This window comes from Mastacembelus armatus, chromosome 2, assembly GCF_900324485.2.
Source record: "Mastacembelus armatus chromosome 2, fMasArm1.2, whole genome shotgun sequence".
Classification (NCBI taxonomy): Eukaryota; Metazoa; Chordata; class Actinopteri; order Synbranchiformes; family Mastacembelidae; genus Mastacembelus; species Mastacembelus armatus.
Genome location: NC_046634.1, coordinates 3,293,356 through 3,320,542, shown reverse-complemented (window position 1 = coordinate 3,320,542; position 27,187 = coordinate 3,293,356). Strand labels below are relative to the sequence as shown.

At 40.9% G+C, this 27,187-nt stretch overlaps 1 protein-coding gene across 1 annotated transcript; it reads left to right on the top strand.

The window, feature by feature from the left end:
• The first annotated feature begins 835 nt into the window (after positions 1-835).
• LOC113127263 (bone morphogenetic protein receptor type-2) lies at positions 836-26,222 on the top strand. The gene is made up of 13 exons (XM_026301685.1): positions 836-1,782; positions 10,343-10,528; positions 10,888-11,067; positions 14,354-14,461; positions 14,642-14,733; positions 17,016-17,246; positions 19,433-19,547; positions 20,810-20,970; positions 21,405-21,552; positions 21,862-21,998; positions 22,405-22,577; positions 22,673-24,006; positions 24,405-26,222. The coding sequence occupies exons 1-13, from the start codon at positions 1,704-1,706 to the stop codon at positions 24,656-24,658; spliced, it is 3,198 nt and encodes a 1,065-aa protein (XP_026157470.1). The 5' UTR covers positions 836-1,703; the 3' UTR covers positions 24,659-26,222.
• Positions 26,223-27,187: the final 965 nt, after the last annotated feature.

Below are 27,187 nucleotides of genomic sequence, written 5' to 3'. Positions count from 1 at the left end.
CAGGGTCCCGCTTTATTTTCTGTCTTCTAGATCCTAATGTTTCAGTAACAAACAGCATTAGGAAACTCAATAGCCAATTTAAAGTAGCAATGATGGCTTTAAATGTTGCATGAACACAAAAAGTAAAACAAAGTATTTTGAGGTTACATAACTACAAAGAGCAGGGTTTTACTCTAGACACAGGCTAACACTGCCACCTAGTGGAAAAACGTTTTGTTTTAACTGTGCAGCCTTGTTAAGGATCTAAACTCTGTAAAGTTGTTTTGCCACACAGCGGCAATAAGGTAACATTATGGTTTAAATGACTAGTGATGCCTTTTAAAAAATCAGACACTACAGTTTTCATGAATTTTGAGTCTGACGTTTGTGATTGTGAAACGTTAAGATGAGGTTATCGCTGCTATTAGTACTACAATTATTATTATCATTATGCTTTTGCATATAATTAACACTACTTTATATACTGAAATTTAGTGGTTTCATTCTTTTGAACGGAATTTGTAAATTGGTGGCATTTGTATTTTTTTTACCCCATTGTGGGACAAATAAAGGTTTTCTTATCTTATTTAAATACTGGGGTTACACCTTTGTGCAAGCTATGCAGACCGTTGTTTTGCAATGCATGCTCAAACATTAGACTGTTATTCTGCAGCTTTATAAACTGACAGTGTGCAAACATGCAAGTCTCACAGTGTTTGAAAGCACCCAAAAGGTCTGGGAATTATATCGAGTGCCTGAATGCAGCATGTTGTATCCGTAGTCTGCGGCACAGTGGCGCTGCAGCACCCCTCCTGGCTGTGTGGGACTGTCCTCTACCCCCAACACCAACCCACAGCAACCTGATACCGGAGACGAGCGGTCCAGACAAGCCTGCAAACGAGGCGTTCCCAGCCGCCCTGTCTGTCTGCCTGCCTAGCGGAGCTCCGTCAGTGCCTCGGGGAAGATCAGATCAAGAGATATCCTTCTCCGCCGTCCGTCGTTTACAAGCACCGGAGTAATGGTCTCTGTCTATCTCAAACCAGAAAAGCTCACTCTGGGCGCAGCTGACTTGTGAAATGTTTTCCCCAAAACGACGATCGGGAAATGAGACGGGACGCGGAGAACTAGCTGGCTAGCGATTAGGCTAACGTCTGGTAGCCTCTGTAGCAGTCTAACCGAGCCAACTGGCTAACGTTTATGTGCCAAACTCCTGGCTGGTGTGTCTAAAGAGTGGATGATTGTGAAGATGTATATGTGAGAGGGGTCTGTATTTAAACGGATCGTTCGTCCATCGGTTATTTTTGCGACATTTGCCCTCTTTGCCTAAGTTTTCCAGTACCAGACAGTCGCCCTGAGGAGCTAGCATGTTAGCCAGGCGATATGGACGCAATTCGCTGGCCGGTTGTAAAAGGCAGATCGGCCAAACGAGTTAGCTGCTCGGCTGTGTCCGATCTCCGCTGGGGTCGATAGCAGCACCGACTTAACTTTGTTAGTTATCACATCATCACAACGAGCGAGCCCAACACAACAGCGCCTCTTATTTTCGCACCAGGTTTGGATGTGTTTGGTCCATGCCTCGGAGAGCAGTTCAAGGGACTGAGCTGACGTGAGGAAAAGAGGACGAAAACAAAGTGACAGCAGCAGCAGGAGAAAAGGACCAGAAGAAGTACAGCTAGACTTGGAGGAGCTGCGCGACCACCAGACCAAAGTGGATCCACACCGTCATGACTGTGGGTCGAATCACGATGAAATCACTCGCCAAATTTGGGTTTTGCCTGACCATCCTCCTGACCTCTGTGGCCGGTAAGTGGCTTTTTGGTGAATTGATTTTTTTTTTTTAAATGAGGGAAATGTGCTTCTCGTAAATAGTTGATGTTTTCCTGTTGGTTTCTGCTGTCTGCAGTCTGTCCACATAAGCAGATTTGGTGCAGAGAATGTAAGCTACTTTAGCCTCTTCCCAAATGTTTTTTTTTTTTGCACTGAAGCAGCTCCAGTTGTGATTATATATGTATATATACATTTAATGCCGATCATCTTCTATGTATGTAGACAGCATTACAAATCATTTTTTAAAAACACCACAGCCTCCATGTATGTTTGTGTATCTGTCTGCCCCGTATCTGTCCTTTCCATCTTGTTGTGTGTCTGGCTCATTTCTGTGGAGCAGATCTTATTGTAGTTAGGTAAACCTTCACAGATACAGACCAGCAAATGCACTCCTTGGCTCCTTCTAATCATTCTGTGTACAAAGGCCTGGAAAAACACGGCCAAACATACCGCAGTCCTTGTCTGCCAAGTTGTGCCCCCTGTTCGAGACTTTGGGCTGAAGCCAGGCTTCTGTGAGACCTTGAGCATGATAAGATAGTAGCAGGGCTGCACATAGATGGAGGACCAGTGCATGCAGGGAGAAAGAGTGGAATGTGTGGGAAGACAGAAAAGGTATTTTACACGATGGGTAATTTAAATGATAGAAGTTCAACATGGTGCTTAGGCCTTGGATGTGTTAGAAAATAGGTGGTCTTGTGTGGCCCAGTTTACTCATCCGGTGTTACTGCTGACTATGTGGGTGAAAATGTGCGTAAAAAACAACTTCTTAATAATGTATTATCATTTCTGTAAGTGCGTGTTATTGTTGTGGCTCCTCCATCCATTCATAGACAAGTTATTATCACAACCCTAGAATAATAACTGCTGTTGCAGGGGGAAATAATGTGTGTGGAGCGTAATTTGAATACTCACTGTGACTATGTTCATTACTTAAAGCTGAGTAGTGCCGAGAGACTGTTCCCGTTTGCATTTATATTTGCATTTAACAGATTCCCACTTTAGTAAAATAACAAGGAAGATAAACAAGGATTGTAATTGTTAATGCTGCAGTGTAGTTTTGCAAACAGTATTTCTGGCTTCCACTAACTGAAGTGATACATAATGAGGTTGAGGAGAAGACCAAGCTGAGCTTACTTTAGTTTAGAATTAGAAACAGACAGGACTGAGTAGATAAGTAAGATATGGGAGAGGGGTGACTGGGTGGAGAGAACAGGACATGAAGCATTTCCTGAAGAGATGAGCTGAGATGTAAAATCAGTTACAGTGTAATAATCAGTAAAATGCACAGCTGCAGTTTATCATTTTAGAACATGAGCTAAACATTTCTCAAATATTATGCCTTGAAAAACTCATCTCCACAAAACATGCAAATTAGTATTCCCCAGAATTGTTTAATGACAACAGTGACTGGCATCGAGGATTGATGTATTCACTCAAAAATGAGGGTATATTAATATATACTTATATATAAGTATATATATCATATATGTACACATACCCTGTAAACAGCCAACAAACCTAAATTGTTGTAAGGTGCAAAATTAATTAGGGCAACAGTCAAATTTGTTGGCATAATAACTGAAGAGACAAATGCTGCTGTTTCATGAATGCAAAGCAGAAATATTCCAGTGCCCATTTTTTTAAAGATGATATTTGTAATGATGAAGATGAGAGGAAGCAGATGGCCTAATAGTCTTCAAGAGCATGTTAGTCATCACTCTGACCCCGGCAGCTTTTCCTTTGTGGTCTCTCTCTCTCTCTCTCTCTCTCTCTGTATATATACTCCAATGACATTATTTCATCCCATCATCCCCTTTCCCCGGCTCGTCTATTACCTATGTTAATTTCTCTTTCAAATTATTATTCATTTCCTTCCAACTGGCATGTGTTTAACCTGTTTGTAGCTGAGCTTGGGTTGTCCTTCCGCTCCCTGTCCCCTGTGACTAATCATTATGTGGGTGTATGCCTGCTGCTCCAAAATCTGGAGTCGAAACCGTTCCAAATACAGCATCAGCCTGCAGACACTACCTGCGGCATGACCACAGGTGTTCTTAAGCACCGTTATTATCCCAAATTCTTATCATGTGAAGTCCTAACTTGTAGCATAATCGTGCTTTAAGTGTATGCCACAACCCACATTCAGGTCTTGTTTTTACTGTTGTCCCAGGTGACATGGAGAACTAGAGGAACCAAAGAGGATTAGAGCAGAAGTATTATACTATAGTATAAAAAGGAATGCCCATTTGCTCTGCTTGTCCAAACGTTAAAGCTGTGTCTCGTGAGCCCCATACTGTGGCATTGACAGGCCCACTGTTCACCAACTGGGCTGTCTCTCTCTAGCCGTCCTGACCCATTGGGTACTCTTCAAGCTGTCAGCTAAGCGACCACATGAGTGGCTGGACAAAAAGTGAAGTTATTGGTTTGAGATTACAGACTTGCATGCTAGCTCTAGGGTCCTACAGAATTTGATGTGCCAGGTACAGATGACTTATGAGTTTTTAATGGCAAGATAGGTTGGAGAAGACAAAGATGAGGATGAATCAGAATTACTTAAATGTCAAGTACAGTAAATGCTTGAGGATTTGCGTTGTTGACTGCAGTACAGACGTTAAAAAAACAGGAAAAGGAATGGCTGTAAAAAGAAAAAAAAATCCAATATCTCTGGTTCTGCTATGTCAATTTTTATCCTTTTTTTTTCAACTGTCCATTTGGAGCCTGGCAGTGTTATAGGGGTACAGTGCTAAGCTGGTGGAGTACTCTTTTAATTGGACAATTACTCTCTTCATTAATCATTTGGTATACAGAATGTCAGGAAACTGTGAAACATCACTATTTCCTAAAGTCTGTGGTGTGACAATTTATGTGACATTTTGTGTTACAATTAATGGCACTGATCTTGCCCAAAGCACATGGGCCCATAATACTACATTCTTACTGGCCACTGCTGAATGTGCATTATGGTCTTTTTGGGATATGATGCACATTTACCTCACATGAGATAAACACAAGGATAAAAATGGGAAAAGGTATCTTATAAAATGCTAAAATCCGTTGTAAAACTTCAAGGCAACCAGGGAGCAGATGCAAAAAAAACGTAACAAGATGATGTGTGCATACTATGAGCCAGAAATTGGGTAGCATTGTACAATTGGAGCTATACGATTTCTACAGGAAAATAAGTATTGTTTACAACTAGTAGATATAAAAGCACTGCAGCCCTTTGATTTCGTAATATCTTGCGCCTAGTTCACATCATTATTTGCTGAGACGACATTGACTGCAGCTAGAAACAGGGGGGGAGCAGAAGGCGATTTGGTCTCTAATACAGCTAGTCTTGTGCTCTATTAGATTGAAAAAAATCAATGTCTGTCTCTTTTAGTACCTTGGTTTGAGTTGTGAGCAGAGGTAAAAGCAAAGTGAACTACAATAGAGCAGTGTTCAGCCAGTCTTCTGTTGTGGCAAAAAGGAGAAATTAGTGGATGCTTTAGAAAACAAAAGGTGCAGCCTTGAGATGGTAACTTAGAGTGACAGCCTGTGATTAACATGAAGCATTCTCCTTGACCAAGAGAGACAATAAGTCTAGAGTGCGCCAAAAATGTTGCGCACAGTGTGGATGAACTATTTTTCTTTGGAGTTTTATCTTGGCTAGCAGTATTAAAAAGATATTTGTTATTGGTTATTCAAACTTAAAGTACTTGAAGTGAGATCTTGTTTTTCTGGCAACATCTGTGGACTTTGCTGTCTTACTAATTCATCATTTAAGCTCTATACTTTTTAAAGAGGTCTTAGTTTGCCAGGGTATCACACCACCAGTTCTCTCTGACAGAACAAGTGAAAGCCCCTCATACCAGACAACCACAGTTGACAACCCACTCAGCCTCCAGTTGAGTGGGTTGATGAGTGGGGAAAATCAGCCTGTCGAGTCTGTACTGTCTGCTCATTTATAAAACAAGGAAATGATGTCATAACCAGAGTCAATTCAGACACAGCCTAAAGCAACACTTTTGCTTGTTCATAAATAATCTGAGATTATACCCCCCATGGTGTGATGGCAAACATCAGTTTGGTCACCATGTCGTGTTTTCATCAAAGTTAAGGTACAAAATAGGGAGGGATGGGGTCAGATTTTGGTATAGATGCATTGTGGTCAATAACGGAGGTCTCTAAGCTCTGAGGGTAGTTTAAGACCTCAGATTAGCACAACTGTACTAGACCCAGACAGATACAGACTGAGCAGTGATGCGCTGTTTTGGGGGGCAGTCCCAGGGCAACAGATGGGACAGATTAAAGCCCACTCGCCCCCCTCCTGCACCTTTAAACTCAACTATGGGACTTGGAAAATTAGGGATGTCAGCAAATAGCCCTGAATCCCATCCATCCTACCTCAGCAACAAGCCTGCACCCAAACAGCAGCAGCAGGTATGATTAGGGCCATAGCTGTCGATGTGTAGCAGCTTGCAATAATGAAAACACACAACACGTGGGCATAGATAGTGCCTGTTTGCTTTTGAAATTTTTTTCTGTAGAGTCACCATCCATGCAACATGGTACCATGTTGGCGAGTGGTTCATGCAGTGTGCACATTGGTAAAATAAATAAGACCCAGAGAGAAGCAGGATCGTGAAAAATGTGCTTGTGATTTCTGACACAGAATTAGCACTGTACAAAGGTGATATATGGAGGCATTATGATAGTTGTCCCTCTGAAAACCCAAGCAAGACAGCTCATCTTGTAGAGTTTGGAATAACTTGCACCCATGTCAGCAGAGGACAGGGTGCGTGCATGGGTACATCAAGCACTTTTCAATCTTTAGTCAGAAAGCTACGTCTGCTTTTTTTCCACCTCTCTCACCCTGATTCTCTGTCTAATATTGGATGTAAAATGGGAACCAGTTGTGGAGAGGTAACAGACAAACACATCAATGTGCTGGGTGACTTTTAATCAAGTCTCAGACTGGCCTGTCTTGCATTGCTTCTACAGGCCTTGGCAGTAGGAAGCAGAGAGCCAGATTAGATCGCTGTTGTTTTTTAGCAGCAATGCTGAGGAGAACGGGGTAGTCCGAGGGGGTGGGAGGGTACACTGAAGGCCAAATGGGGGGAGGACAGTCGGGGGGGGGTGGATTAGCAAATAACTGGGCCATGGGTAAACACACAGCAGTGCCCACCATCATCCAATGAACAAGCCTGAAGCAGAAAACTACTCAGAAGCCTTTTGATATGACTACCCTCTCTCTCTCTCTGTCTCTCTCTCTCTCCCTGTCTCTCTCATCTGACTCGCTCCACTGGCCTTGCCTGCATACTCTGACCCACAATCCATTACTGCAGTGAAAGCCAAGATCACACAGCAGAACCGGGGACAAGGGCTGCCATGGCCAATCAGAGATGAACACAGAGATTAGCATCCAACCAGAAACACCTCTAAGAAAGACAAAATTTGGTCAAAGAACCAACCATAGCCATGGTCCAGACTGCAAATGAGTAAACCCTTGTTTGCTTTGGTTTGATCTCCGTCCCATGCTACACTGTCCTCTTCCGCTTTTTTGTATATTGAGCTGCTAAATCCAATAAATATATTTCAGGGGGTGAATATGCTATCTCTTTTATCGTTAGGAAATAGGCAGCAAGGGAAATTAAAGAAGCTATTTTGTGATCAGTCCATGCTCTCCATGCCATGCCAGCACAATGAAACAATTTAATGTGACTTATAGAAGTGAGTGTGTCATAATGTTATTTCAGTCAGACAGCCGGTCACGGGTTGAAGTTGGGTGGGGGTGAATGGTTAGGGGGTTGTGGGCATGTTTCTTGGCACTGCCTGCCTTGGATAACACAAGACAAAGTGGAGGATGGGGGTTAAAACTGCAGTCACACATATTATCAGGATACTTGATACCTACTACACACTTGTGTTTATATGGAAGCACTGTTTCTTTCTTTGCATTAATGCAGCTAAAATGTACTGAAATAACCATCTCCTCTATGAGAGTGAAATGCAAAAATCAATTATACTTGTGAATGAACACCCAAAATCAATTTCTAGATAAAACTAAGCCTTTTATCTGATGGTTTTATGAGATCTTCAGGGTGAACATCATTATGAGGTTTTTAATTTCATAACCTTGAAATATAGTAAAAATATAAATAATTAATGTTGAGAAAGATAGGAGATACTTAGTGGGTTTCTGTTCTCCCAGTCCTGCTGCACAAGGTCAGTGTGTTTGTCTAAGTGTCTATGGGTGTTGTCACCAGCTCTGCACTTCCTTCTATTGTTCCTTTATGTTTCTCCCTTTTTACTAAAGTTCCTCCTCTACAGCTTATGTCCTTATTGCCATCATCCACTCTTCCTTCAATTGCTGTGTGGAAATTATTAAAAGCTGAAAAGATTCCTGTGGAGGCTGTCAAGTTTAGCCTTGTACCTCGTTAGGAGTGCCTGTCAGTTTGTTAAAAAGTAAGGAGATTGAGTTTTACAAACAAATAAAGGACATGGTGTCTATGAAACCACACAGCAATGACTCAATTTAAAATTCCCAAATTCAAAGTTGGAGACTTTCACCTTGGGTGGATGATTGTCTCATCGGCATCATTGTATTTGAGATCAATTTGAAATGGATTGTAAGAAAGTTTTTCTGAACGTTATCACTATGAATGAATATCTGCCTGTGATGTCTCCCCTAGTAATGTTATATTTCAGCTTAATAGTGGCATTGTTTTTTGGGGAAAATCATGGTTCACAGAGATCAGTTATTTTTCACATTCTCCAGCTGGAAGCAGCTATCGCTGAAATAAAAACACATCTCTAGGAGTCGACTGCTTTCTTCTGTCTGGATTTATCTGCTTCGTATTTACTTGTTACATTTGATATATGAAGTAGGGTTAGTTTTAAAATAGCATTTGCTTTAATAGAAGGTGGGAAACACTAGTTGATGATACATAGGACCATAGTATGACATAATATGTGTGATAATTATGGCATGCATGTATTATTTGGTGGTCATTTTAATCTATAGCTTATAAATGCAGACAACTGGAGGATTGTCTGCCTCACAGGGAAACTAACTGCCAACCCTGGCACTTCTCATTGTAATTCAGTTTTCTCATCAAAATCAAAATCCCTCCACATATTTAACCTTTATTTTGAACTCCTTTCCCTGGCTACATGTATTCAGTGTGCCTCCCCCTGTTAAAGTCAGTCTTACAGAACAGTAGGCAGTAAGGACCCACAGGCTGAGGGCAGCCAAGGCCCACAGTAGGCCAGGGTTGATAGCTTTATCTGCAGATGGGAGCAGAGGAGGAAAGTTGGCGCCATGCCTAGCAGAGCTACCACTCCATCGCGTCACCCCCTGCCCACACAGGCTAGCTTCACCTTGGGCAGAGCACAGCCACCCTTCCCCAACGCAGACTCCCCATCCTCTCCCCCCTCCCTAGATGGAGGAAAGGGAGGAGCTGGGAGTAAGGGAAACAAACTGGCTCATCATGTTTCCCTTATCTGAAATTACCCACAGCGCAGGCCATGTACACAAACACACAGACAAACACTGGTTCAAACTATTTCTCCCTGGTGTGCCTCTCAATCACTGAGGCATTTTCTGCAAATCAGCTGGCCAACTGTCCATTTCACAACTGGGCATAGTCTGGCTTTTCTTTTTTCTTTAAAAGACACAATATGACAGCTTCTATAAGTTCTATATTTTTGGTGAACCCAACTTTAAAAACAAACTTTAGCCAGTGGCTATAGAGTAAATCATCTAGGTTTGTCAAGCACACGAGTTTAAGCTTTAATGAATGTGTCTAACATCCATCTCCCATCTGATGGCTCTTCATTTTCTCCACATGGTATTTTCATGGTGCACTTGAATTTTTTGTTTATGTTTTTAATTAGGGTCGCTTCGAGCACTAAGGTCTACTTCTCTGCACCACTGTATGTATTATGTCCTTCAGGCTACAGTTTAAATTGGCATTTCTATTGATCTTTTGGCTTGTGAGAAACAGCAGACTTTACAGGGAGACATCTATTTTTCATTTGTGGATTATTCCTGCATATGCAGAATCTGCAGTAGTATTAGTCAATATGTGTAGCAGGCCCAGTAGACAAGACATGTACATGTTATGTACATGTACATAGCATGTACATATGAAAAAATGATTATATGTCAGCATGTGTTGGTCCATGCAGTTCATCGGGAAAAGGCCTAATACAAACAAACCTAATATAAAATTTATCAACACTGAACTGAAGGGTTTTTTTTTTTTGTTTGTTTTTTTTTGTTATAAAATGTGAATATTAAAAAAATATTGGTGTGTCTTTGGAATGAGTCACAAATTGACAGATGTGATCAAATGGCATAAATGAATGAAGCTGTTGAGCATTGTTTATTCCTCTCTCCTCACTACACTTGCTCATTAAAATACAAACTGCCACCATCTTAAAATTTCATGTGCCTATTTGTCATCAGACAGTTTTACTTTGTTACTGCAAAGCTCAGCCCTGTTTTGCTAAAAAGGTAATTCAACTCATGTCTAACCCTTCTGTATTTTTACAGCTGCACAAGGCGAAGAAAGGGAGTGTGCATTCACAGACCAGCAGCAGCAGTGGGACGTAGAGCGAGTTGCAGGGGGTGAAGGACGGGTCTCCCCAGAGAACACCACAATCCGATGTGCCAAGGGCAGCCACTGTTTTGGCCTGTGGGAGAAAAGTCCTCCAGGCGAAGTGCGACTCGTTAAACAAGGTACAGTGGGACCATCTATGGTGTTTTACTTGTACAACCAATACACATGCAGGCAAACAGACGTGTGATGTTTACTTGTAACATACTAAGTCACTAAAAGGCACATGGTCCATTCACTAATGATGTGCTCAACATCTTGAAAACATTTGTTTAGATGGCCAGAACCAGGCTTGATACTCTAACACTTAGTCGATCAGTCAAATAACCACAATAATTGTATTATTTTTAGACAAATCACAATATTTGGTACAGAGTGTTGTTTTACTCCCTAACAAACTATCTTTAGCTAAGCAAACAGACACAAACCCATGATATAATTTTTTCAGTTATCCTCAATTCTTCTGTCACCTCTCTATCAGGCTGCTGGAATCACCTGGGTGACCACCAGAGTTGCCGTGACGACCGCTGCGTGGTGACCAACCTCCCTCCCCAGATCCAGAATGGGACCTACCACTTCTGTTGCTGCGGCAGTGACATGTGCAACGTCAACTTCACAGAGGACTTCCTTCTGCCCAGCCCTACCACTGCACAGCCTGTCTGTAAGGACACACATTTTCACAGAGCTTGCTTACAAAATCTTATTGTGTATCACTCATCATTATGCTTTGTACATACAGTCACACAATTAATAACATTCAATATATGCTTGTCTTGTAGTGAATTTCATTTTTCTTATGCCAAAGGGAAGAGATTCCTTTCTAGTTGCACGTGTCATTCTTTTTTATGACCAGACGGCCAACTGACAAAAGCAAGTCAGCATTGTATTTTCAAAGCCAGATCTCAGCCCTCACTAATTTTTTTTTATTAATGGGTTTTATGATGACCAGAAATAAACTGACTAAAGGAACTGCTTTCAACAGTTACAGAACAATTCCTTGTACCAAAGAGAATTAAACATTTGTGCAACGGTTCCAACCATTATTTATACAATTGGGTCAAACTGGGTGGAGGGAATAAATGAAAGAAAAAGGACAATAACAAAGAAGAGAATGAGAGAAAGCAAATGCAAACCCACACAGATCTGACACATAATGCTATAAAAAGAATATCAATTAAATTCTTAAAAAGAATGAAACAATATTTGATATCATTAGAGGTCCTACACCTTCTTGCAGCTGATTCTCCTTCACTGCTTCATTATTCATCCACAAGGCCTAAATACTGAACTGATTCCTGATTGCTGATCTATTGTGAATTGCAGACATAAATTGGTTTGCGGACAATCTGGTAGCATTTTCAGTGTGTTCACTCAGAGCAGGGATAGAGGGCTAGGAATGTGGGTGACATTGAACTGTATCTGCATTAGTGCATATCTGCTGTGTTTTTTAAGTCGTTGGTGACTTCTTTGTAAAATGGCAGACAAAGCAAACAGATGTATTGTTAATTGTTCCTTCCTCTCAAGCTTTAGCTGTGAATGAAAACAGTGTGTGTACTCGGAGGGGGAGGGGGAACGACAGCAACAGCGGCGGCAGCTCATCATCTCTCCTGCCTACACTTAAACACAAACATACTCTCTACCATCTATGCCGTCTTTCTGCATTCCACGGATTACAAGGTGTCTACTCTATCAGTCTGTCTACGGGCATGTCTGTGACTGTTCCACAGAGTAGACGGATGACGAGACAAAGACAGGAAAAAGTTAGGAAAAAATTACTTGTTGGCTTCTGAAAGAGATTTGATTAATTAATCAGAGAGCGTCTGAATTGTATTATGACTTGAAATCCTAATTCTGCTTTGGCTAGATTGTTAATTCCCGACATGTCCGGGCAGATTTATGCCGTTATTATTACACATAGGAAATGGTTTGTGTTAGATGGCTGAGTGATCTTGAGCCAAGAACCGTGAATGACGACATCTGGGGCTGGGTGATGGGAATAGTTCTTTTCAGCAGTTCACAGTGTAGACATACTCTGTTACATATAAACATTTGGCAATAAAAGTTTTACTAATATTAGCATAAAAATATAATTAAAGTGCCAAATGTAAAGTTACTCCTTATGTACAATAACCCATGTCACAGTCATATATATTGCTGTATTATAAGTTATGATGCATTTACGTGTAAGCATCACTTTTATATTGCAGTTGGTAAACACTGGGGTTTAATTTTTACCCTATAAAATATTTAGAGTAGCTACATTGTATATTTAAGAGATCTACAGAAAACAGATCAGCAGTTATTTTGTCCATTAATTATTTTTATTTAAGCAGAAATGCCATGTATTTTGTTTATTATTTGTTTTTGTATTTTTTCCACCAATATTGTCTGACTGACATTTGAAGGGAGCCCTGTCAACCCTCGTGTGTATGTGTTCTTGTGTTTGTATGTCTGTCAGAGCATGTGCATGCATGCTCATGCTAGTGTGTCAGTCAAAGCCGGCCCAACACTGTGGAGGTCATCAATTATTTAAAGCTGGTGTCTCGCGGCAGTGCTACTGTGTTGACTGATGTAACGGATGCAGGAGAGTGTCTTTCTGTATGTATCCAGGCAGCTGCTCTCGGTAGAGTAGTGGTATGAGTGCGGGACAAGTGTTGGTATATTTAAGGTATGTGTGCGTATGTTTGTCTCCAGAGTAGCTCTTACAGCAGATGCAGTTTGATTAATCACAAATACCAGACAGCTGAAACTGCAGCCATCTCAGCTAACTGCTACTACCTGCCACTGTAACCACATTAATTTGACCCACTCTTTTGTGTTTTTACATATTTTTTTCTTTTGCTCTCTCCACTCACTTCCCACACATGCTCTGTTTCTCTGCATTGCTTTCCAGTCTGTTGACCATGTTTTGTGATCGTTTGGCGTAATTGATGTTGTGTTTTCTCTCCATGTGCTTCACGGCATGCCTGATCATCCGCAAATTCAAATAATTTCATACCCAAGACAGTTAAATGTGTGTGTATTAGCTTGTGTTGTAACCGGTTATTCACCTGCTCTTTGGGAAGGGAAAAAATAACATGTTCTATGCCTTTGTCTGCAGTGCCTTGCTGCAGTTTCTACCTGAAGAGCAGCAGAAATAAAAAAGTAAAAAGCTATTCTTTTTAAATGTAAAAATGCTAGACACTTCTCAATAATATAATAATAATAATATTAATCCTGACCTCAGAAACTGTTTTTTGACACAGTGCAAAGGAGAAGAATAAAATGTGAATAAAAACATGAAGGAAAGAATCTTACAGTAATAATATGTGCAGACAGAGCCCAATAGCCAAGAGGCTTATGGTGTGGCTCACCATGAGGATTAAAGGTGCCCTGTGGAGTTTCCTTGTAAACAAACTATTCCTGGTTTGATGGTTGTGTATGGTGCTAAACATGCTGAAATATTAAAAGGCCGAGTGTTTCTTAAATAACAATGCATAAAGTAAAAGACCTACTAAGAATGAGACTCATTACAACAGAATTGTTTTAACTGTCACCCAAGCTATTGTATATTGCAGTTAAAAGCTAAAGCTGACTTTTGAACATTGATCTAAATTTGCCACACTCTTTTTACTATGTGATCTTTTGCTATTTGAGATAACACAATGGTTTTGAGTTCATCTTATCTATCTTTACTCAAAGTGGCTCTCTTGAAAAACACTATATCTATATGACATCAAACTAATAGACAGTCGTAAATTGACACAAGGCCTTATTGCAGTTCCACTGCACTGTATTGCATCAGATTACTTATGTACTTAATAACCTGGTAACTCAAAGTATGTGGATATTCCTCTGGCTCCTGCTCACAAATCAAAGGCCACTGCATGGTTTCAACCATTGGTCACTCCTACACAAAGGTCATGGTTTAATTTGTGCTTTTGTTTTTGATGTGTTCCCCCTTGTAGACCCTCGCACACTGCGCTACGAAGAGACAGTAATTATCGCCCTGGCAACAGTCTCCATGATGGCTGTGGTTGCTGTAGCAGCCTTCTTTGCTTACCGCATGATGCATGGTGAGTTACCATGGCGCCACGCTTTGATGAAGAGCAGAGAACATTCATTATTCAAGGCCATTTAAAGGTTTTTGGTAGAATAGCAGTCAATTTCAAAATGGAATCACAGCTGATCTTTAGTTTAAATGCATCTGCATATTTTGTATTTGAATACTGAACTCTCTGTATACATACTAACAGGAGATGGCAAGCAAGGTCTTCACAACCTGAATATGATGGAAGCGGCTGGCTCTGAGAGCTCTCTGGACCTAGACAATCTCAAACTGCTGGAGGTCAGTGCCCACAGTGGTTTGTCTCTGTCTATCTCTGTCTCTGTCTACACAAGATCCAACTTGCACTTTATTATTTTTAGTTCTGTATATCACAGTCATCTGATCATCAGTTCAATCCTTTTGTTTTCTGGCCTAGGAGAGAGCCAGGGTATTTAGTGTTGCGGTGTACAGTGCCAGCACAATACTGCGTAACACTGCTCTAACCAAATAAGCCAACAGGGCAGCTATGGTAATTGATTTCACAAATTTTTAACTAATCTAGATGTAGTAATGTTACTGCTATGATTCCACACACTAACATATTGTTTTAGTTCTTAATGGTAATGGTGATGTTTATATGGTCATATGAAAATAGCATTAATGCCTCCAAAAAGTATATCCCTTAACAACATGGCTCACTCCATTTTTTATTCCCCCAAATCCTGTGGATTTATACTTGCCTGATTTTGGTAGATGAACGCTTGTATCATTAGTCATGTAGTCACAGGCTTCAGCATTGCTGCATTCAATGTGTCTGTCAGGGAGTGAGTGAGGGGAAAAAAGAGTTAGAAAGGAGAAACCAAAGGCAATGAGGCAAAAATACACCCAAAATACATCATAGTTTAGAGTTACATTTGTCATTTCAATGTGACTTTTATCATTGCATCATGGCAGGACGCATTAAGCGCACAAAAATAGGAATTTGCTTACACTGACACAAGATCTTGAAATCCCTATATCAAAGTGGGGGAGCTTATACTGTGATAGGAAGTCAATGAAATCTGGATGATATTCAGCCACTGTGTAAACAGGATGAGGGGATCAAAAAGCAAGTACGGGAAGGGAACACAAGCACAGCATGATAGCAGATGTGACAGTTTTACTCTTCTGAAAAACAAAAGAAAACATCAGTCACTGAGTGAGTTATTATAGTTCTGTCTTGTACAGGCTCATATTTTGTGCAGTAGAAAACATGCTCAAATTTAAATTTCCAAACCGATACGTGGCTATTATTGTGATGTTTACAAGCTGAATCATCAGATAAAAGCCTAATGGGAAGATTTCAAGCTGAGTCTTATTTTCATTAATTGTGAGTGCGGGTCATGCTGCCTTTGTGCTCACTACCTCTTATAATAATTGGGAAAATCAATTGTGCGACACAACCCACAGTAGATAAGGATAAGCTGCATGAAGAGCTTCAATAGCTTTTCAGACAAACTTAAATTTTACAATAATTTCTGTCTATTAAAGGCACCTTAAATCAGCAGCAGTCTAATCCAGCACATCAGACCAGCAGTTTTATCAACTGCATCTTTGCTTTTTGCTGCTTTACCACATAATAACATTACTGAAAAAAACAAAAGTAAACACTGAGTTAGCTTGTCTGTCTCAAGTGACTTTCAATTCTCTGCAAGTTTGTCATACTGGAACAAGGAAGGAGGTAGAAAAAAACTCTATGGTGTGCTTTTAAAAATGGTCTATAACTGTAAATGATTTCTTAAAATGCTAATAGAGAGGTGTGATATCTTCTGTGTGAAATGTTAGCTGTTTCAGAAAGTGATGCTTTTGCTGTGAGACTGTTACTGACTAGCTACAGAGATGCAGTGATGATTTTCTCCTCTTTTGACAAATGTTTAATGCAATTCAGACCAGTTCAGTGCAGAGATAGTGGTATCTCTTCAGGCAGGAGTTGAATTCAGAATGCTGTCCTTGTGCCTTATCAAATGCAGGCACACGTTCTTTCACATCAAACTCATTGCAGGGATGTGGAGAGTGGGGGTGGGGGGAACCTTCCGCACAGACAAAACAGTGTCCAATGTTTTCACTTTATATTTTATAGCCACAGATAAATGTATTTAGCAGTGCAGAGGTGGAAATCACAAATGGAGTCCTGAATTTGTTTTCTTACACCTATGCATATGCTTTTAAGCAGAATGTTTGGATCTTAATGGTATGCTGTGCTCTGATTAATTCAGGATGCTAATTGAATAATTTGGAATCAACTTAGAGCCATTTTAGCAGTTTAACCCAGCTGTTCACCTGTTATTCATTTAATTTTCCTTCTGCTTGCCTGGCTGTATTGTTTTTGTTTGCACCTCACTTCATGTATTTCTGTTTATTGCCACTCTGCCAAGCAACCTTTCTGTATCTTTTCTAGTCAGTATTTCTGTGACATTTGAAAGTAGCACAAACAGAAATATCATATCATTCACTTTTTTTCTTATCAGACAAGCAAGCGCCTAAGGTCTAAAATTACAAAGAACTCTATTAATAGTCTTCTCTTATCCCACCACCTCTTTCAGCTGATTGGGCGTGGCAGATATGGCGCTGTGTACTGTGGCTCTCTGGATGAGCGGCCTGTTGCTGTGAAGGTGTTCACTGCAGCCAACCGACAGAACTTTCTGAATGAATGCTCCATCTACCGGCTACCACTTCTGGAGCATGACAACATCGCCCGGTTTGTGGCTGCCGACGAGCGAACAGGCCCAGAGGGACGCACAGAATACCTGCTGGTCATGGACTACTACCCACATGTAAGTACTTATGTTGTAGGAATTTTTAATTATGGAGTGAGTGGGTGCAAACAGCCCCATCTTTATTATTGTTATAATTCTTAAGATTTCAGTCCATAAGAAGCAAGTGTAAATTATTATTATTGTCAGAAATGTGCTTTTAATAAAGTCAGTCAATAATTGACCTTTTCCAATCATGCCATGAGTATTTATGATCTGCACACCACTGTGTATTAGCAGGTTAGCATTAGTGGTAAGTTAATCCAGCTCTGAGGCAGCTGTGGGAGAGTGAACAGGAAGAGGGATACTGATCACTTTAAGCTGTGCTGAATTTGCATGCATGTACTATTTCAGCAGCGTGAGTCCTGTGTGAAATTAAGATTCCACCACTAACAATGAATAACAGTATATAGAAAGATAATTGGTAAGGTAATTTAAATATATTAAATAACTATTTACGGAATACATAATATTAAAAGTGGCATTGTTTTGTCCAACAAACTTTACCCTTTTTGACTCACCTCTCATTTAAGAAGCTGAAACTAGAAAAAAGTGAGCATATTGACTCCACAATTGAATGACTAGCCCCATACAAGGGCTTGGTTTCACCTTTTTCAGAGTTTATAGACTTGAACATAGAAATGATGGCGAGAGTAGTCACTGTCAATTAAATATATGATCATTTCCCCTATGAGCCTTTCCTGCACATAAACATGCAGACAAATTAACACATGTCAACACAGAATGCTGAGAGCTGCATCTTTTATATTAACATGGCTACACCTTAAAATTGACTAGTTTCCTGTCAAAGCCTTTAGCTTCATAATTACAAGTCAGCTGATCCCCAACCAGCCTATTATAGGAGCCGATTATGCATAGTAACCATTGCTATAATACGTGTTGCCATGAAAACGCAGTGTGAGCAGGACAGGAGACTGGGACACATAATGCATTCAACTAACAATATAATTTATTTAAAATGAACAGATTTAATGTAATTTTCTTTAGTAGCGGATGCACAAATTGCCTTGTGATTGATTTTGAGAGAAAAGATTAAGTGTATGTGCGTGTGTGTCAGGGCCTGGTTGATGGAGATAATTGAGAAAGGAAATTAAAAATCTCCAATATAATTTCCACTAACATTGTTGTGGAGCTAGGACATCATCATCATCATCATCATCATCATCTTTACAAATTTTTCTTAAACCAGAATTACACAATTCTTGCTTTTCTTATGCATGTAACTCAAGGAAACTGCATTGTCTTTAATAGGTGGTAAAATATATTCTGTAAAACAGTTTTATTCTGAAACCATGCTCAGGGAGGTTTAAAACACAAGGTCAGCCTTTTTAAAAAGCTCTTTTATAATGTGAATATCATCATCCTTGCACATAATTAGGTGAAAAAAGGATAAATTGCATGCAGTCCAGATTGCAGGTATTCAGATAGTTACACATTTAAAATTTAATAATGGATACATAAAAGTGCCAAGCCTCAGCTTTAATTTGCTTAGGTTTACATCAATATTGAAAGACGTGTGTGGGAGATTTGTATTTGTATCTTTAATTAAGAATCTGATAAACAAATTATGCCACTGTCAACCTGGTTAACATTGTTTAAATACAATTGCACATTTTTAAAGTCTACAGAGGGAGCTGTGTAAAGTCCTTTCTCTCTCATAAACGTATGTGTACACATATACACACAGAATAGAATACCCAACAAATTTACCCTTCTACCTTAATCTCTAAGAATATTAATTTTGTGACAAGTGAGATAAAGTATTGTCTTATCCCTCTTTTACATCCACATATTCATCAGGTCCTCCTGTCCTAGCATCAATGGTTGAACACACATCATTCACTGTTTGTTGATGTGTTTGAAATGGTACCAAGTTGGTACCCCTCTTGTCTGTGTTTCTGTCAGATCTTTAAAGTGATTCTTATGATTGAGTTTTTCTGAATTTTCTCTACTCATTGTGCTGTATAAACATCCTTTTTTACTTTTTTACTGTGTACTCTCCTTTATATTTGTGTCCCTCACTCTGCACCCTTATTTCTTTTTGTTTTGCTTTTTATGTTTTTTCTCTGTGTGGGTTAGTTGTGTATGTGTGCTTTGTTTGCAGACTCGCTGTCTTGATTTGCTGCTTGAAGGGACCAATAAATTATCCTGAAAATGAATATGTGAAATTGAAATGTTGTCCTTAGGGTTCTTTGAGTCATTACCTGAGCGTCCAGACCAACGACTGGGTCAGTAGCTGCCGGCTCGCTCACTCAGTCACCCGCGGCCTGGCATATCTGCACACTGAGCTCTTCAAAGGAGGTGAGCTGGAGGGTGTATGAAGACACACACATACATACATACACTCAAAGTTAATTACATAACTGCTCAAAGTTTACTCAGGCTCAAGTTCGAAAGTTGCTGTTTCCATCTGTTACTGGAATACAGTCACATATGAGAAATTGTGGGGGGAAATGGGAAAGCTTTTGTATGTTTAGCCCAGTGAGTTTAGATTATTTGCAAATGCTTTAGATTTTATGTGTTTTATGCCCCCTAATCCTGTCTCACTGCCTAGAGCTTCATCCTTCTTAAAATCTGTGCGCTGCACTTCCACATGGGTCTGTTTGGCTTGGAACGTCTTGTATCCCTGCATTTTCACAAACACACATGTACATGCGGTGTGCACACCCAGTCTAAGGGTATTTATAGACTGACCTCAAGCTAGCCTCAGAGAGTAAAAAAATGGAGAGAGACAAAGTAGGGGGAAGGAAGGCAAAGGCAAGATATGGATTCAGATGACACGTGATATCTGTGGCTCAACAAAATCTACTATAAGAGGAAGCAATGATAACTGGACTGAGCCTTAACTGTTTTTTTTTGTTTGTTTGTTTTTTGTTTTTTATTTCTCTGACTCCACGAAGTCACAGCAGTTGCACTTGGCCCTCCTCAATCTACTCCTTCATGAACACAGATACACATCAAACAGTATCAGAAGTGTGGAAGAAAGAACCTTCACTTGCAGTGTATAAAGGCTGTGAAGGAAGTAGAACTCATTCTACATACGACAAATTCACGTAGGGGGCATCCAGCAGTCTAGTTCTCTGCTAAAGTGATAGCATGATGTAGAAGTAACAGAGAAGGAAAGAGAGCTGTTGTTTGTCAGTTCCATGTGTAGTTGCTAACAGCAGAATCTCTGCCTGTGGTACAGTCGTCATCCTCCCCCATTTCTCCTGCACATCAATAGCAGGCAGCAGATAACCCTGGTGACTGACAACTTTCTGTAGCCCTCAGCCTCACTGCCCCCTCTGCTGGACACTAAAATACTGCAGACAGAAGTGACTGACATGGTCTTAATTAGATTAGATTAGAGGTTTTAGCTGTCTGTTGGCAGTGCATCTTGCTATGGTGAACAATGAGAAATCAGAGGGAGCAGAAAGCTATTACTTGTTTATTCTCATTCATTAGCTAATATCACAGAAACAGACAGTGTATATTGTATCTGGAAGGGAGGGAATTGTGGGAGTGATGGCTCAAAATTTTAATGAAATTTCTTCTGTCTCCTTTCTTGGTTTTCATCCATCAAGACTTGTACAAGCCAGCAGTTTCACACAGGGACCTGAACAGCCGGAATATTCTCGTCAAGGCTGACGGCACGTGTGTCATCATCGATTTTGGCCTGTCCATGAAGCTGACAGGAAACAGGCCGACACGACACGGGGAGGAGGAAAACACTGCTATAAGTGAGGTGAGTTTTCAGGACGAAGCATCATTAATATTAAAGCTTTTGGAATCTTTGTATAAAAGCAGCATCACAGTTAATTGTTGTAAACACAAGAATTGTTTGAAATCTTGTGTCACTTTCTAAATATGTAATACTGTAAATGGATTATTATTCAATTTCTGTTATCTAATTCAATGTGCATCTGTTATACAGTGATATTATTTTACCATGCTCTTGTGTAAAAGTGTGTCCTACAAGCTGATTTGTGTGTCATCCTCTCTAAAATTACTGTCACAGTGGAACAGAGCGCAAAGGTGTTCGGCTTAATGATAGTACACAGTACCATTGCCCCTATGATGGACAGTTGCCTCACTTTATCTTTTCATCACTTCCCTGTTCTTATCAGCCACTGCGGCTAATTTCCACTCACCTCCACTTATTCCTCCTTTGTTTACAAGGTGGGGACAATCCGCTACATGGCTCCAGAGGTACTGGAGGGTGCAGTGAACCTGAGGGATTGTGAGTCAGCACTGAAGCAGGTGGACATGTATGCTCTGGGCCTGGTCTACTGGGAGACCTTCATGAGATGCACAGACCTTTTCCCTGGTGAGACAGACAGATGAGAGACAAGATTGTGTAAAATAGGGTAGATTATGTAGTTCATAGGAATCACATCAACTACACCAGTCCAAAAACACATATGGTTGTACTATTTATTTTTTTACTACCATCAGCATAACAAACAAGAATGAGCCCCTATGCCACATGCAGCAGAGTGTAATTAAATACACACTGATCATAGGGGAAAACACAGACAGAAACATCTTTTATTGTAAAGAAAGCACGTTTATAAAATTTCTGCTGCATGAAGATCTAAGACACATCCTTCATTTTCCTGCCTTGTCCTACCTCTAGGAGAGTCTGTGCCAGAGTACCAGATGGCCTTTCAGGCAGAAGCAGGGAACCACCCGACGTTTGAGGACATGCAGGTCCTGGTATCCAGAGAGAAGCAGCGGCCAAAATTCCCTGAGGCCTGGAAAGAGAACAGTTTGGTATGTTTTTGTATGTGAGCAGGAGAGAGAACAATAGTCTATTTATAACATCGCAATAAAATATAAAACAGTCAGCAGATTGTGAAACAATTAAACAGTGTACAATTGTAGTTATTTTCTGTACCCTGTGAAATATCTTGGGGTTCTATATACCTTGTAAAAAAAAAAAAAAAAAAAAAAAAAAACCATTTTCAAACCTTGAAAGTTGTGGGGAATTAAGTCTAAAGTTTAAAAAAATATTTCATCATGTTCATATTCTCTCTTTACTTCCCCTAAATTAATCTGGGAATATCACTGTTGACCAAACAAAAATCTATTTTTTTTTTACACATTGGTTTTTGTATTAGTTGGTATAGATGTGTTCAATGATATTGTTGTTAGCATATTAACGCAGTGTCTCTGTTAGGCGGTTCGCTCTCTGAAAGAGACGATGGAGGACTGCTGGGACCAGGACGCTGAGGCCCGCCTCACAGCGCAGTGTGCTGAGGAACGATTAGCAGAGCTGCTCCTCATATGGGACCGCTCCAAATCTGTCAGTCCCACACTAAACCCCATGTCCACTACACTATACAACGAGAGGTAGGGATACATCTGCTTCTGTCATTGTGTTGCCTGATTCATGGTGATCTCCTTAGATATGTCTTTAATATTTTCCTCCTTATCTTTTTTACCAGAAATCGTATGACACCAAAGTCTGGCCCATACACAGACCATCCTTCCACCTACATCGAAGAGCATGAAAGTGTGGCCAAGAACACACAGGCAGATACCACTAACTCTGTGAGCGGCCGAGCTGGGGCTGGGACCGGGGAGAGAAACAGGAATTCCATCAACCAGGAGCGCCAGCAGCAAGCTAGTGCCCGTCTGCCCAGCCCAGAGGGCAGCAGCACCAGTATGGGCGTGAGAGGAAGCCCTTCAGCCTCCACCACAACCACCACTCTAATATCTGAGTCTGAGGGACCTGCAGGGGCTGCCACAGTCCCTGTGTGTCTCCACCTGACTCAGGAAGATCTGGAAACCACCAAACTTGATCCAAAAGAAGTGGACAAGAACCTGAAAGAGAGCTCGGATGAGAACCTGATGGAGCACTCACAGAAGCAGTTCTGCTCCCCAGACCCACTGAGCCCCGGCAGTTCCAGCCTACTTTATCCCCTCATCAAGATGGCCACTGAGGCTTCAGGCACATCTGATCCTGCTGCCCCCGTGCCCACCACCATCTTCCCCCTGCCAAAGCAACAGAACCTGCCCAAGAGGCCATCCAGTCTGCCCCTGCGCACCAAGCCCACCAAGAAGGAATCATCATCATCTTCGCTCAGGTTCAAGTTTGGACGCTCTGGAAAGTCCAACCTGCGGCAAGTGGAGGGAACGAAGATGAACTCTGGTGCAGCAACTAGCACCAACACAGCTGTAGAGGCTCAACGGGGAACAGGCACAAACAACATACCCGTTCTAAGAGATATGCATGTCAATGGTAGCGTTAATGGCATTGTTCATGCCAGTTCTGGCATCTCATCCATGGCTACAGGGGGAGCAACAGGTTTTGGAGGATCGAACCTAACTCAGAACAGGTCCGGAGCTTTAAGGTCAGATGACAGCCACCTGAGCCTTGGTGTTATCACAGCCAGCCCCGACGAAAATGAACCTCTTCTGAGCCGAGAGCGAGAGCAGGCTGATCCAAGAGACACATCCTCAGGCGCCACTGCCCTCCGCTCTGCCCGACCCAACACCAATAACAACAACAGCAACACTGGACATGGCCAGGGGGATGGAGAGAGTGATGGAGAGAGTGATGGAGGAGAGGAGGAGGGGAGCGGAGACACAGGAAACAGGGAAGCTACGGGGCACCCTGGAGAAAATTCGGGGTCTGGGTCTGGTGTCATGGACCCACAGGGGGAAGCTCCAGTCACCATGAGAGGGGAAGCCCTGCTCAGGCAGCCCAGAGCACGGAGGCCTGAGAGACCCAACTCCCTGGACCTGTCCTTCACAACACAGGACCTAGCCTCATTAGGTGACTTCATACACCTCACACAAGAGCACTTTACATGTTCTCAACAGTCTCAACAAATGTAGGACCAAGTGTTTTTGGAGCTCGACGGGCCTCTTGGCCCAGGAAACTCTTGCAAAAGAGATGTTTAATCTCAGTGAATTTTTACCCTGGTTAAATAAAGTTTAATAATAACTAGACATCAAGCTATCTCTGCATCTGCTATTTCTTAAGTCTCCTAATTTTATTAAAGTGTAATTCTACATTGCCATAGCTTTCACTAGTAATGCTAAAGTGTCCATTTCAAGGGCTACAAGTTCTTCGATGGCTAATTGTAGAACAGTGGTGTTGAATATATTTCCTGTGTCATGACGTAAACCGTTGCCAGAGTAAACTGATCACTGTTTTTTCCACTTTTCCAGGGGAGGGCTTGGTACAGGCAGACGGAGCCTTGGGGACAGGAGATAAAATCAAGAAGCGGGTCAAAACGCCATATTCCCTTAAGAAGTGGCGACCCACCACATGGGTCATCTCCACAGACACCAGGGGGCCAGAGGTCAACAATAATGGGTCCACCCATGGTCAGGCTCACAGTCACAACCGTCCCAAGTCCAGTTCAGCTATCTACCTGCGGGGGGGGAGCTTGGCCAGCGAGCCCAGCGACACACACGTCTGAACTCAGATCCTCTGACAAGACTGAAGAAAACACCTGAGAGCATTTTGTGTCTCTTGACCTCTCTGCTCTGAATCAGCAAGAGGAAGCTATGGAGTGTCTTGTGAACAAACACCTGAGTCTGATAATGTACAGTAATTAGGTCTGTCTTGCTCCTCGTGTCTTTCTGATGATTGCATTGCTTTAAATGGAATCCAGCTATGCAGCATTCTCATCTGCTTCTGTTTCTGCTTTTTATTAATCTCCCTTTGTTGGTTTGTTTAATGTTTTGTCCTCATGAGCATAGTGATGTTTTGAAAGGATTTTTTTTTCTATGTGCACTTTGAACCAATTAAAATCAGTGTTTAGAAAATCTGTCAGTTGTGACCATGACAAGAAGTGGTCTCTAAACTCAAAATGAAAGAGCGATGATAAACAATCAACACTTTGAGCGTTCTTTAGCCTCCTTTGCTGTATGGAGCAACTGGAGAGTAGGCTCTAAAAAATTGACAGTCTTAAAAGACAGAACAAACTACTTTAAGTTTTATTTCCATTATTTGTATGCAAAGCCAATTTTGTCTTTTTTTGAGTATGTATCCATTTTTTGTATCATAATTTTTCATTGTGCAATAGGATGTAGCTTTTAGATGCTTTTGATGTTTTTATAATTTCCATTATGTTGGTCATTTTATCCCATCAATATTTTGATATGTTAATCTCTGTTGCACTTATAAATAGTCACAATCATTTTGTAAACAATCCACCACACTCTATCACCCCCTTGGCTTGAGGAGAAAATGGATGACAATCCTTTCTTTCCTTCTTCTCTGGACTATCTTTAAGGGGAGGCACAAACACTAACAATTAATCCCAGTGGACTGAATACATGGGTTTTTATGGAACTTATTTGCTTGCACAATTACACCAGGAATGGCTCAATCTCTGGGGTTTTTTGACACTACAATCACAAGATTCAAATGGTTGGAGGGATTTGTTGCAGTGGCCGACTCAATCACTGTACCACTATCACCTGACCTCACTGTGGACTCTTGACTGTGTGTTTAGCTCTGTATGTGACTGAAAAGACCAGAAACACTCAAAAGCCCAAATTCTGCTCTTTGAACTCTGTTGGAAACAAAAAACTAGACTATATAAAGACAAACTCTTCAGAAACACGCTGGATATTATTTCTGCTTCTTGTTGTCTCATCTCTTGATGTTGGAATGACTGATTCTTGTGTGTGCGTGTCTGTGCACATTGTTATGTTTCCTTTTGTCAACAAGCATTACAACTGCTGGGGCCTAGCGCTGTACAGGCGTGCTGAAATGTTACTGTACTCATTTTGCAATTTCAGTGCTGCTTCAGGGCATATGAAAAGATCTCATTTATGTTTTTGTAATCTGTAATTTGATGACTACATATGTATGTGTATTGCATTGATATTAGCATAATTTTTATGGAATTCTGTTTTGCATTCAATGGACATGGCCTTTAAATCCATTGCTATGCGTCTGCTCGGTACAGTTTCTGTAAACATTTTCAAGTCAATATGGAAGAAAAAAAAATCTCAATAAATGTATGAAATAATTGTTTTGTTAAGTCTATTAAGGACGTCTCAGATGGATTTTAGGCCTTTTTAAGGTTTTTCAGAAAGTAATGTTAGGAAAAATATAAGAAATTAAGGAGACATTTGGATCTATAAATTTAACATTAGCTAGTTATAAAACTTTGGTTCTGAAACAAATAAAATGGGGAATACAACTCACATTCTATTAGCCTAGCTTAGCAGCTGGTGCATTCCCAAACTAACATTATTCTTTATAAAAACTTTCACTTACTTGCCTATTTATGTGTAGTTATACTTTTTAGGGTAATTTAAAGTAAGCAAGTCATTTAATGTAAAAGTAGTAAATTTAAAGTAACGCTAGGAACTTTTATTATTATTAAGACCAAGCAGTTAACTATAGACAATGCTAATAATGTTACCTCCACATACCTTCTAGGGCAACTGTTCGTATTCGCGCCGCCAATGGAAATGCCGAAGTGACATAGGTTTATGTTTCGCTTAGACCCGTAAAATTTTATTTTAATTTCCACCGTGGCACAATTTTCCCAATATTTCCTACCGCCGTTATTAGCACGGCTAGCTAACCGTCGCTAACGTGGGGATTTAAAAATGGCGGTTGGGGATGAGGTGACGCATTAGCTCAGTGCTCGACCAATCAACACGCATCTACGTCACTCATCGTTCTTTTGTGATGGGAAAGTACCTGCTCGATCATCCTCAGTTCATACAACGAGGACAAGCTAAAAGGGGCCACACTATTTATTTTGTACATCAGAAGAAGACCCCCTACGTATGAGGGAACAGTTCTGTAAATGATAATAATAAAAATTATAATTCCACGGTGCAGTCGTAAATCTTGCAACGTTATAGGTGTCCCAGAGACACGGGAGGGAGACGCTTGTTTACTTCGCCGCTCAGCCGTCTGCTCCACGCGCCCTAGCAACTGCAGCATCAGCACGAGCAGTTGGTACGCTACGTCACTGTCA